Here is a 14,180-nt window from a genome sequence, read left to right on the forward strand (position 1 = left end):
AATATAAAAACTGTCAATAGCATTAAGGGAAGCCAGGAATTTCATTTCTTTTTCAACATTCACTAACCACTTAACTACTATAAAGAGATTTTTCTATCAGTTATAAAAACTGATAAATTTCTCCCCAAACATAAAAGCCTCTATTTTCACATATTATCACATCTTTTAAATTTTAAGTAAAAAGTGAGGGGCTTGTTCTTAGGTTCCTTCACATTCTAAATGTACCCAACCCATATACTTGAAACATTTCTCAAAGTGAGATGAGTAGCAGAAACAGAGGCAGGCGTTATCTTTATTGTCACAATATGATTCAATTCAGTGAAATCAGAATCTGAGTTCAAATCATGTAAACCTGGACTGCGTTTTTAAGTAACTTATAGTTTTCCGAAAATACTTCAAGTTCTGTTGGCTGAGAGGATGCTAGATGCAGCCACCAGACTAAAACTTACATCCGGGGAACTTCTTCAGGATAATTAACACGTTATACTCTTTAGAAAGTAAACATCTAGAGTTATGTAAACTTTGGATGAAGGCCAAGAATTAAGTAACACAAATACCCAAGTTATTCTATTTTAATTTTTACAATGTCTACTAATCTAACTTTGAATCTTAACCAGGTGTCATAAATAAAACTATTAGCAAGAAGTTCCAAATTTCTGTTCGTTCATTCAACATACCCTCGGGGATCTATTACGATTAAGGCACTTGTGAGGCACTGCCGGTGGGAAAAAGAAACATCAAAACTCCTACCTTCCAGGAGCTTAGCTCAGTCAGGTGAGGAGACAGAGAGGAGAGTCAGAATCTGTACTGAGAATCGATGTGTGTCCGGCTCTATGTTCTTTCCACAGTGAGTGTCAACTGTTCTTTATATACCTTATCTCACTGGATCCTGGTACCCACCCCCGATATAGATAACACAGTCCCCATCTAACAGGTGAAGATGAAGAATGCCTAAGAATACCTGCAGTAGAGTATTCAAAACTAACTGGCACAAAAGCCTATAGAAGAAATGGGATAAGGCCTGTATCAAAGTGATTATATTATACATGGTCAACTGGTAAGTATATACAAAAATTGTATATAAGATGTTATTATTGCCATAACCAGTTTGGCTCAGTGGATAGAGCATCGGTCTGCGGACTGAAAGGTCCCAGGTTCGATTCCGGTCAAGGGCATGCACCGTGGTTGCGGCACATCCCCAGTAGGGGGTGTGCAGGAGGCAGCTGATCGATGTTTCTCTCTCATCGATGTTTCTAACTTTCTATCCCTCTCCCTTCCTCTCTGTAAAAAAATCAATAAAATATATATTTTTTTAAAAAGATGTTATTATTAATAGTTCAGAAGAAACTGGAAAGTTCACTAAAGGTCCTTGGGAGACAGTTTATATTGCTCTTGGTGGGGTACTTGTAGGATTTATACTTAATGAATATTGTGCAAACAAAGGTCAAGGGTATACAAAGAGCATACCCCAATTATTCACTCTGTTCATTTACTTAAAACCATGATGTGGCCCTATCTGGTTTGGCTCAGTGGATAGAGTGTCGACCTGCGGACTAAAGGGTCCCAGGTTCGATTCCAGTCAAGGGCACATGCCCAGGTTGCAGGCTCGATCCCCAGTAGGGGGCATGCAGGAGGCAGCTGATCAATGATTCTCTCTCATCACTGATGTTTCTATCTCTCTCTCCCTCTCCCTTCCTCTCTGAAATCAATAAAAATATATTTTAAAAAAACACGATGTGGCTCAAGTTTGACAATAGGCCAAAACAATGAGGATTCAGAGACAAGTCCAGACCTCAAGGATCTCATGATCAGAGATTGAATGGGCACTTCATAAAGCCAGTTCCCTGTGGCTAGACTATATGGTAAGCAGTAAGATAATTATAGAGAATTGTGGGACGCAGATTGGACTGGTTAACTAGGTTCAAGCTAAAGGGATCTGAAATAGCAAATTAATAAAATGATCCTTTATTCTACAAACAGGGAATTTCATAAAGTTTGTACTTCATTTGGTTATCAATTACACCCTAGGAAAAAAAGTCTTAACATCAAGATCATTGCTACATGTTAAAAAATGCAAAAAATGGTCATTTAACATATTATTTTACACAGTGAAATGACTTCCCTGTTCTAGCATATGGCCATAGTAATAATGCTTTGATACACAAAGTGAACGAAAAATACTGTTGAACAAATGTATGCACAAATGCCACTCATCTTGAATTACAGCATTATTTTGATGCACCCTTTATGTTTTACAATAACTTAAGTGTGAATGGAACATAAGATTTTTCGTACTGAATTTGGACGAGGTGGTGATAATGTTTCTACTTTGTCATTTTTTAAAGGCTGGATCATGGAAAGCTGCTCAGGATAGCGATGAGGCAGAGTCCCAGACATTTGTGAAAGTTCTGAGAAGTGAACGACAGGTTTCAGAGTTAACTATTTGTACGCCATAAGCATCTGTAGACACAAGCGGCAGACCTTTTTTCATTAAATTCAAAATATGGTGGCAGTTAACTGGTTAAGACAATTAGCAATAGGAAGAAAACACCATGGTTGGCATCTCTCAAGAGTTCAGAAGAAAGAGATGGAGAGAAGGCAACCTCACCAGAAGTATGAGTCCTCAAAGCCAAAATTCTACATGGAGCTCTCTTAACCCTTATCATGTTTCTGCAAAATACCACAAAATTCCACTATCTACTCTATTTTAATCCCACTTTGAAATCCATGTATTGCTTAAATAATATTTACTTGTGCAGAAAATGAGGAACTGTCTCCACTGCTCTGGGTCCACCCCACTCTCATGTCATTTGCACTTGAATCTTAGAGAACAGCTGACTCTCAGCCAACTTTACAAGAAAAATGACGCACCCTAAAATTGGTCTTTCTCGTTTATTAGACTTAATGGAAAGAGACAGCACTCAGAAATACCTAGAAGACTTTATAAAGGTTCTTGCTGAATTTAATAAAAGTTTCACACATACAATTGTACTACTGTAATCTCTTAATTGACTTCTTGGATCACTAGGTCAGTCTTCTAAAGAGCAAGAAACCAACATGGAAATGAGCATCACAGATGAATTCCTATACTGCCTCACACAGTGAACTGTTTTACACGGCAGGTCCTGACTCACCCAATAGACAAAATGTTGTGTGTGTGGTACAGACGTGTATGATGGATGATTCTTTTGAGGTGGGGATTCCAAATTTGAAATCAGATTTTCGAAGGGGTTTATGATCAAAAAGGAAAATAGTTCTGGAAGGCAAAATCATCTATTAACACTCTAACTACGATGTGCCATTATCCTTGGAAGGAAAAAATAAATGATGGGCATGCAACTACGCCAGAACCATAGTCTAACAGATTTTTTTAAATCCCTTTATAGTCAATGTAGTTACAGTGAAACAAACTTTATCTGAATTTAGGGAACTCATTCTGATTTGTCATCTAGTTTGTTACATCCAAATTTTTACCTCTATTGGTAGAGAAAGTCAACCATAATGAAATGACACAGAAAATCCTTGATATACTTATGACCTTCCTGCAGTTAAGCAAAAGAAAAGAGTTGTTAACTACTCACTGATAGGTTACAACCCACTGAGCAAGGCCAGACAATATTGAATATCCATCAGAATTCACTTGGAGATTTAGCTAATCATGTAAATAAATGCCATATTAATTTTAAAAAAGGCAAAGTATTTTTCAAAATTACCCCCAATAAATTATTCAAATTATGTTTTTAATATGTCATTTTGTTTATTTTAAGATAGTAAAATTTCTAATTTGTATAACTTTAAAAATTGACACTTTCTTTTTCATTCCATTTACTCAGAAAACACTGTCTCTAATTCACTATGTACCAGACACTAAAAAGTAGGAATAAAGCTACAAATACTGGTATTTGTATATTAGCTACATATACTAGTATTTATATATTTATTTATTTAAACCAATAAATAAGACATTATTCTAATCAACCAAATTCAGGAGGGAAGGAAGAGAAAAAGAGAGTCAAACAAGTTAATGCAGACACAATATAATGTAATGCCTAGCACAATAAAGATCTATTACAGTAGCACAGAGAGTACAGAAATTAGACTTTCTCCTAGAGCAGTGATGGCGAACCTATGACACGCGTGTCAGAGGTGACACGTGAACTCATTTTTTTGGTTGATTTTTCTTTGTTAAATGGCATTTAAATATATAAAATAAATATCAAAAATATAAGTCTTTGTTTTACTATGGTTGCAAATATCAAAAAATTTCTATATGTGACACGGCACCAGAGTTAAGTTAGGGTTTTTCAAAATGCTGACATGCCGAGCTCAAAAGGTTCGCCATCACTGTCCTAGAGAAAGTAGTTCTTCGATTTTCAAAGAATGAAGTAACTTGAAATCTGACAAACGTAATCTAAATGTTAGCAGAATCTTAAAGGAGTTAGGATTAACATTTCAAAACAGTTTTGTGTAGAGGAACTTCGTAATAAAAAAACTAACATGGTGTCATACAAAAGACTAAAACATATTAGAAAAACTAGAAACAGAGAGATAAGAACTTCCTTACATCTGACTGTTATGAGGATTATTTGCCAAATAATAAAAATTAATGTAGAATATAATCCAAAACAAACATAATATCCTTATAACTTAGTAACCTTCTAAAAATGTTAGCTTCCTAGGAGCACTTTAAATTTACATTGTACTCTGTAATTTTCAAAAGTGTTTTCTCACTCATTAATTATAAATAAAATAACATTGTCACCTAATATTGTTATAATATTTTTGAATGAACTGCCTTTAGATAGCGCACGTTGTTTACACCTTAAAACAACTCACTGAAAACAAAAATGTTTTGATTAATTCAAACTCTGTATTCCAAAATGAAGTAGAAATACAAATGAATCTAGACTTTCAAGAGCATTCAGATGATAACATATCAAAATCATATCTTCTCCAACACTGACTAGCAAGTCTCATCACCTTATCCCTCAGTTCCTCTTCTCAGAGCCAATCATCCCCTAGGACACCCATCCAGGACAACCTTGCCAGAGGCCCGCTTCCTGCCTGTCACAGCCTCTGCAGCAGATAACGGGTAAGAGCAGAGCTGGCTGTGTCTTTTCCTTTAGAAGCTGTGGCAGCCACCTTTCAAATTAAGGTTTCATTTCAGATCACTGGATTTAAACTCCTATTCCCCTCTACCTCAGCACCTGAACCTCCTGCCTTGTCTGCATTCATTCATACCACCAGTTCTAACCAATCAAAAGACCTACACGAGAGCCTTTATACTCATTACCATCTCCCACTATAAAAAATTCCTTTCCTACTCTACCAAAAAATGCCACCAGTATTTTACTCAGCATTTATGTACGTCATATAATTTGTTCAGATTAACGTGACCAAACTCCTCATTATTTAGTTTTGTCATAAAACTCGAAACTCCAGCAGGGTGCAGTCCAACCAGTGTTATTTAATATTTAGCACTTAAAATATTATTTTACTGCTATAGCACCAGATGTTATATGCTTACTGATTAAAGCCTTAAGAATTTACACTGACTCCTCTCCCACTAGATTCTACTTTCTTAGAATAACTAATGCTCATGCTATTACCATTATTAAAGCTAACATGTATTAAGTGCCTACCGCGTGGCAGAAACCATGACGAGCTCTCAATATGCACTACCTTGCTTAATCCTCAAAGGACCCTGAGTTGGGTAATGCCATTTCCCAGTTATGAAAAGGAGGTCACAGAGGACCTGAAAGGTTAAGAAAATAGCTCCTGAACTGAGGTCTGTCTGTCTGTCTGTCTGTCCTGAAAGACTGCTTTCCATTGGATATGTAATCTGCATCTCGCAACTGAGACTCTTCAGCTCCTGTCACACATACTGCAATGTTTCAATAGGGGCTTTTACCAACAGCTACTGAAAACAAGTAACAACATCAAACTACATTACGTTTATTTTTTCTTGAAAATGTAATCTTCCGCTTTTGATACAAATAAAATTCCTAAAATTGGTTTTGTTAGCCTAACGAGTATAAAAAACAAATGTTATTATATTGTACAAAATAAATATGCAAAAGTAGCTTAACTTTTATGATGTTTGAAAATTGTCATAATATAAACTTAAAAATTAAGATAGGAAATCTAGGATGATGTTACAAAACTAAGAAAAAAACTTAGTGACTTTAAAAATGTTAAGTTTGGCAACCTAGCATGGCAAATTATGCTCAGTTTTCAAGCAATAAGTCACAATTCATTTGCCATAATTTTCTCCAATGGTGATCAGATTTCACATCCCCAGAACTTTGGGGTTCATTCTTTACCAACCCACCAATTTGCAATAAACTTTGCTGGGCAACTTTTGTGAATGACAGGGGCCAGGGCTTTATATGTGTGATTTCATGTAAGTACCTTATACTTGAGTACCTTACCATATCAATTTTTAATTTAATTTTTTTAAAAAACTGTATGTGCTGACTAATGACCTGTGAGAGGTAGCGGTCAATAGTTCTTCAAATATAAAGTCATATAAAAATACTAAAAAGCTGGGACTCATGAAGAATAGCAAAACTAAGCTGCCTTTACAATATCATGTTAATGTTTTAAATTATACTGCTGACATTTAAAATGTAAAACTAGTATTTTTCTCCCACAGTTAAAATAAATCATTTAACAACAAAATTAAATACCCTTAAGCATCTACAGATAACAGTCTGTCTACTCGGTAAAACTAGACTTGCAAACCTTTTTAGTAAAGCTACCATGATGGATAAGTTATTTCCCAACTAATGGCTTTAATCAACTCCCCACCACAGAATAAAGCATTACATACTGCAATGTGACAAGTGTAAAACCTCCAAATACATAATAATATTCAGGAGAAATGATGTAATAGGGAGTTGGATACCTGTTGATATGTGATGGTTGAGCTTCAACCAAATGTCAGATAAGCAAATAAGACTGTCTTATATCTTGACCCAATCTGTGCCATTACATGAACACGCATACACACACACACAGAGCACAGCACAATAAGCCTGAGGTTTTCTAGACTTTACACCGTTACACAGTTATGAGGAAATCGTCGGCTTGAAGATTGGATTCTAAGGTAAGCTTGGGAGGAAGACTCTAGGACAGCCAGACCTGAAAGTAACCTGCCTTGCGGAAGTGCTATAATTCCAGGGAATGAGAGTGACATGGGCATCCTGGATCCTCGGGGCCCTTCTACACACCAGACACATGCACATCACTAGCGCAAGTCAGGAACTAAGATGGCCTGTGAACACTGAGCCCATCTGCTCCTGGAGCCGAGGCTCAAAGCTCCAGGGCATCTATATGAGAAGCAAAGGGGCGTGGTAAGAGATCACTAGACTTGAAGCAAAAGAACCTGCAAGACTTGGATCTGTTGGCCATATCACCTGGAATAAAACAGTAACATCTCAGAACCTCAAACCTGTCAAGGGCCTAAACCACAACCATCCAGCCAGGTGGGACTGCAGATTGCAGAAAGAGGAGCAAGAACACTGAAGCAAAGTATATGCAGGTCAATATATCCGATTCTATTGAAAAACAGCAAAAACAGATTTCTGGATCGTATCATTTTGCAATGTACTTACATTTTATTTCCTCTAACATAAAGAATTAAAAGCAGACTATAAATCCTGATATTTCCATTGCTATTCAGATCAAAAACTTGATCTTCAGGTTCATAATTCTGTATAGTTTAGAACAGTGGTTCTCATATGTGCTCCCCAGACCAGCAACATCAGCATAACCTGGAAACTTGTCCGAAATGCAAATAATTGGGCTCCCTCAGACCTACTCAATCAGAAGCTGTGGGTGTCAAGCCCTGGGGCCCTGCAATCTTTGCGTAACAAGCCCTCCAGGTGATTCTGATGGAGACTAAAGTCTAAGAATCACTGCTAGACTTCACCAGAATCACTTCAAAACTTTAGTGTCAATGAACCTTATAAGAGAAGCAATTTGTTAATAAATTGGTACCACATAGAAAGTTAGTGAGCTGAAGTGTCCTATTGGACAAATATTCTTTTTTAAACCAATAGTTATGACTCCAAGTAATTTCAAAATTAAACAATTAATGGAAAAACATTTGAAAGAGTGACAGAGCTGGTTGGATAAAGGGTAAGCACCTGCCCAATACCACTAGACTCCAAATAGTTCAAACCTCTAAATCTGTTCCAAAATATATTCACCTTTCTCCACTTTTTGCAACTCATTTTCTCTTCTAGTGACCAGCAATTTTGAACAAACTATATATGACTCCTACCCCTTGTCTAGCTCACTTCTGCCTCAAGTCTGTTACATACCTATGTAAGATATAGAAACCTGCCATCACTTCATCACTGAACAGGTGGAAAGCAGACTTTAAAACTGTAAGTTTCTAACTCAAGGGAACCAGAAGGTCATCTACTAAGTCATGCCCTCATTTTAAGGACATTAAAGCAGAAAGTACTCTCCAAAGTCACACAGTTCATGGCAGAACAGCATTTAGAAGCCACATTTCTGACTTCCAGTTAAATTAACTTATATTTCTAATCTTGCTGTTAACCTTTTTTGTAGGGAGAAGAAAGGAGAACTTTATCTTTAAAAGTTTATGGGGCTTTCTTTTGTGGAAATTTTAAAATTGAAGAACACGAGTGCTTGTGCACTGGTATAGACCTGCTTGATGACTAAAACTGAAAGTTCCCTTAGATCTTAAGTTTCAAAATGTGTGACTTTATAAATGTAAACCACCTCAGAATTTAAGAAGAAATCTTGTTCATTTCAATTTGAAGTTCTCTGCAGCAAGGGTCCTTAATCTGGAATCCATCGATAAGTTTTCTAGGAGCACCATAATATACAATTATTTTCGCATCTAAATGTGACTCTACAGTTTTGAGTCTATAGCTGAAATTAGGTTCTCTAAGGTAGCTAGTGGCTCAAAATAAGAATCAATACTTTTCAAGTGCACAGACATTTAGGAAAACCCAATTTACAAAAAGATAAAATTTTATTCATATTAGCAAAAGGATCTCTATTTAAAAAGTATTCACCTAAGGTTTCTACAAGTTTCAAACTTACCTCATATAATTAAAACATGACTTCAGGTTTTAAACTTGGTTCACATGCTACTTTCAAGAGCCTTCTTATCCAAATATAGACTGTACAACTTGTCTCTACAATGTTTCCTTTTGAATAGCTAAATCCAATTAGAAAAAAGCAACCCTTTCAATTCAGAAAACAGTACTCTTATTTAAATTAGAAGGTATTTGAACTTGGTACAATCTAAATTTCCTCAACTTTCCCACTCTATTAAAATTCTGTTCATGAACATTTTAAAAACTCACATTTGCAACTGTTCCATACAGTTCAAAAAAACTCCAAATGTATGGAAACAGTATTTGCCAATTCAAATTTATACTGTTCTATCAAACTCTGATACTTGGAGACATCTTCACATTTTTTAATCTTTCATTTTCCTTTTCTTTAGATCTAGAACAGAACTAAATAAAAATGTACCCAAAAAAGTCAGAAGAGCATAACTCATCTGAATGTTTTAAATTGACTCCATGTCTCATTTCTTTCGGGAGTAAAGCCAGAGCATACTACTTGACTTGTTCCATAATTAAGTCACTTGCCATAGAGTAACTATTTTCATTTCAATCAAAAGACAAAGTTAAATCAGTAGTCAAACCAATACAATTTAAACAATCTTCAGAATGATTACGTACTTTAATATTTGCAAGGGTGTTTTGTAAACCATAAAACTCTGCAGAAACTAAGATCTTATCATCACCTCAAAAACATGGAGTATAAGCCCTAGCTGGTTTGGCTCAGTGTATGAGAGCATTGGACTGCAGACTGGAAGGTCCCGGGTTCGATCCCCAGGAGGGGGCGTGCAGAAGGCAGCTGGTCAATGATCCTCTCTCATCATTGATGTTTCTATTTCTCGCACCCTCTCCCTTCCTCTCTGAAATCAGTAAAAATATATTTAAAACAAAAAACACATGGAGCATAGTTTGTTGCAATGAAATACTTTCCCCTTTACATTTCAGGCCATTCTCATGTAAAAACAAAGCTACACTGAAAAACATCCCCAAAGAATTATTTTTCAACTCTCCCTCTGCCCGTGCTTTATAATTATGTATTATTTTGTAGAATTTGAAGCAAATTTAAACACATTATTTTATCTGATCCCTAAAATAATCCTGAGTAAATGCCAGTAATACTGCTTCATTTTACTGATAGGTCAACCAAGTTCAAGGGCTTACCCATATTTACAGGATCAGAAATATGACAGTTTGAATTTGAACCTGCCTCTTTTGTCCTTAGAATCCACTTAAAATGTCTCCAATATAACTCCAACTCTGAACTTTCCTTTCCCCAAATATAATTCTGTAACAACAACCTGTGTCCATGTTCATTCTTGTGATGCTGTATTAATGAGATTATAAAACTGTCAAAGTTTGGATATTCAGAGGTAGTGATGGAGGTTAAGGTAGAAAATGCTGATGGCATTAGCTGTGAACATTAGCATATTATAAGTCTGTTAAAGTCTTTTAAAGGATTATTAAGAAAGAAATGAAATGTTTTAAGTAAAACTACAAAATTTTTAAAAATTAAAGCAACCCACACTAGTAAGTAGGAGTTAGGGTTAGTCAGTACGGAAGAAATCCAAGTGTGGAAAACCACACGCTGGCCCTGAAGAAGACTGGCTTCTCACAGTGCCTCCTCAGGACCTGCTTTCATTAGCATCAGTAACGAATCAGACCACCAATGAGTTCTCTGAGGTGGCTCTAAGGTTACTTTGAAAACAAGTAATAAATCATTACTTAAACATGTAGAGTGTATTTTTCAAGGCTGAAGTATCTTTATGAACTTTAAAGAATGTGGAATATGGTTTACTCAAGCAGTAATTATGCACTTTTCCTAAGAAAAATACATTGAGTCTTTCTATTAAACCAAAATGGGAACTTAACCTCCAGTTTATTTGTCCATTAAATTTAGAGGGTATCCTTTTATTTATAGGGCACACAGTAAAATTGTTTTCCTTTTCTATACAGGAAAAAACTTTTACACATAGGACAAATTCACATTTTGGGTGCTCAACTATCACAACTTTCCCTCTGCATTTCTCTTTAAAAGGTAATGTGTCAACATGTGATGTTACTTCGTTAACAATAGATATTCAGTAATACTTATCATAAATGTCTCAAGTGCAAAGACAGTAGTATTTTCATTCCTGCTCCTCCCTCCCTGTCCAATGACTATAAGAGACTTTCCGATTGAATGAATGACAGTGGAAGACTAAGCATTCAATATGGATGCAACAGGAGAGAATATGAAAGAAAGTAGGTAAGAAGGGGTGGGAGAGAGAAGGGAATTATTTTAGTATATTTTCAGGGATTAACTATTTTGCCTTCACAAGAATATCAAAGTTTTTCAACACTCAACCCTTCCACTCTTTTACCTGATATTAAAGCAAAAATTTGTAAAATTTACATGAAATACAGAATGGGACAATATGAATAAAATTTATCTCATTTGGAACTAAAATCAGTTGGGTCTCACTGAACTTCTTTTGTGCCTCATAGAAAACTCAGTAAATCTTAGCAATTAATTACTGTCCTATGATAAAGCACTGTAATACTATATCATAGGGTCACCCAAGCCTAACAAGTTCTTGAGACTACTGATATTAATAAACAAAGTCACAATAGGAAAATTATTTTTTCAATTACCTAGAATATGCATATACAATACTCTTAATTATTTTTAAATTAAGGCATCAACTGTAGCAGTATGCTAAAATGTTCATATAAATAAGCTCATAAAAATCAAGCTGATGACAAGTTTTAATAATTATCACATGTAATTATTTTGGCTAAAGTTTACTTACTTTAAAGAGGCCATTATTATTTGGGTCATTAAAATTAAATCTAAACTTAATTAATGAGTACATATGCATGTTACCACCCTACGTAAGCACTTAGAAATTTCATGGTGAGATGCATAAGACAATGAAAATAATTAAGCTACAATTTTCATTTGTTCTCTGAAATTCCAAATACTCTAAAAGTACACCCAGGCTTGACTTTTAAAGTGATTCTTTTTTATAACCTTTTTACTTTAACTATTGAATTATCAATTTAACAACTGTTAAATAAAAAAAAAATTTCACCACTTAAAGTGAATTTCTTACTAATATCAAAGTTAATTATGCTAATATCCCTGAAAGTCACTGAGAAAACTAATAAACTGTGTGTTTCTCCAAAACTGTTAGTTCAATTACAAATTGGTCAGTTTGGAAGCCTAAGAAAATATATTACTATGAATTAACTAGTAATTTAAAAAGTCAGTAACTTAAAAAAAGAATTTAACACCAAAGAAGTAAGAAGTAACATTTCTCATACTCTTGTATCACAGATTCAGAAGTGTGCCTTCCTAGTAAAAAGCTTTTGCTCGCGACAGCCCATGGCTAACTAAGCTGGCATGCTTGGCTGCGGGTCTAACGCAGTGGTTCTCAATCAGGAGCGTGTGTGGAGATGATTTTTATGACCAGGTGGGATGCTACTGCCTGCTTCCCAGGTGCTGCCCAAGCCCCTACTGAGAACTACTGTGTACACCCGCCACCTCATGAGAGTAACAATTGTGTCCCCTACAAAGGAGTAACCACTGAGGTGTAGCTGGAAGGCATGGGGCCATATAGCTGTGCCTTCTCACCTCAAACTGCAGTTTCAAACGGTACCAAAGCAGAGGCCACGGCAGCGTTCATTAGGCTGGGGGTCAGGGACATGTGGAGAGTTCTAACACCAGATGCTAAGAGACGAAAGTCTCAGGCTGGTCTAGAGTGAAATATCACAACACAAAATTTTCTCCACCTGCCATTGCCAACGCAGGAAGCTGACTGAATACAAATCAATCAAAAGCACATCTACGATGCCCACTGTGTTCTGAAGGGAGTTGTAGTCAGAGAAAATGTCAACAAGTCTGGTAGACAGTCCTGGAGCTGCTAAACGGCTAGATCCTCATCAGAACCACAGGCTTCCAGAGGGGCAGAGGCAGCACCACCCCAGGAGAGGAACCCCTCCAAGGCCCCTCCCAGGGTAGGGGCTGAGAATGGCACAGAGAGACACCGTGCCAGAGAGCAGTAGAGGCCAGCTAAGTGGAATAAGGAGAGAGGACCCTCGTTACTCCTGCTGCGGTCCCTTCTCTCCTTTCCAGGTGGCGGCTTTATCTCATGTAACTGATTTTCCCCACGCCATTATGAGGGGTATGGTGAGGTGTCTGAATTCACCACTTCTCACAGATGGCCAGAGGAAGGGGGAAGAAAGGTGGTTTGGCTTTTAGGTGGGCCAGTGAACAATGACTATGCTAACCATCAACAAATACTGGCATTGGAAAGTGTTATCCCAAACCTGGGAAGCTGGTTATCTGGATTAATCCCCTCCTCCCACCACAATACAGCTCCAGTTAACTACACAGGGGTACTGACACTCTCTTTATATCTCATGTCCTCCATACTCATCTGCAGTTCCCAAACACCTAAAACGCTCTGATAAAATGATCTGACTGGCAACAGTGTTTAGATGCTAAACCTGCAAAGTCTGAAGAGCAGGCAAACTAAAAACCAGTGTGTACACATATTCAAAATGTGACTACGTTAGTGTTCCTGCCACGGTCAGAACAGCGATGAACCCACATATGCAAGACTACAGACACGTGCTTCAGGTCAAGAGCTCCGATTTTCCATACCATTTCTGTAAGTAGTCCAGTGCCTCCAACCGAGCCCCAATCTCAAAAGTGATTCCAGGACGATTTGGGGGCTTTTTACTCATCTTGAGATACTATTCTTCAGTATTCGCTTTTCACTACCTCAAGAAAGGAAAAAAAGTTAGAGTCTGATGCATAAAATGCATAAGGAATTAAACAAAAATTTACAAACATTACAGTAACTGCAAATTTTTAAGAAATTTGAATGATGATTATCAATATCTCTAGGTAGAGTACTGTGCAACTTACAGGCAATCTTAAAAATGGATTAAGAAAAAAGACATTACACCTAAAAACCTATTTGTTCATGTTGACCAATGTCACCTCAATCAATTTAATACATACTAAAAATAAAAATTTTTAAAAAGGACATTAACAAGATAACTACTTAAAAAGAATAGATGGGC

The 14,180-nt window shown here is 36.4% G+C and overlaps 1 protein-coding gene across 2 annotated transcripts in view; it reads right to left on the reverse strand.

Annotated features, from left to right (window-relative positions):
• Nucleotides 1–13,871, reverse strand: part of PHF20L1 (PHD finger protein 20-like 1) — a 54,439-nt gene extending 40,568 nt beyond the window's left edge. For both annotated transcript variants that reach the window (XM_014544986.1, XM_014544985.1), the window contains exon 1: nucleotides 13,756–13,871. In XM_014544986.1, coding sequence (XP_014400472.1) covers nucleotides 13,756–13,838 — 83 coding nt within the window. In that variant the 5' untranslated portion in view covers nucleotides 13,839–13,871. The remainder of the gene's footprint in view (nucleotides 1–13,755) is intronic.
• Nucleotides 13,872–14,180: the final 309 nt, after the last annotated feature.

The sequence above is a fragment of the Myotis brandtii genome, unplaced genomic scaffold (genome assembly GCF_000412655.1).
Source record: "Myotis brandtii unplaced genomic scaffold, ASM41265v1 scaffold390, whole genome shotgun sequence".
NCBI classification, from domain to species: Eukaryota; Metazoa; Chordata; class Mammalia; order Chiroptera; family Vespertilionidae; genus Myotis; species Myotis brandtii.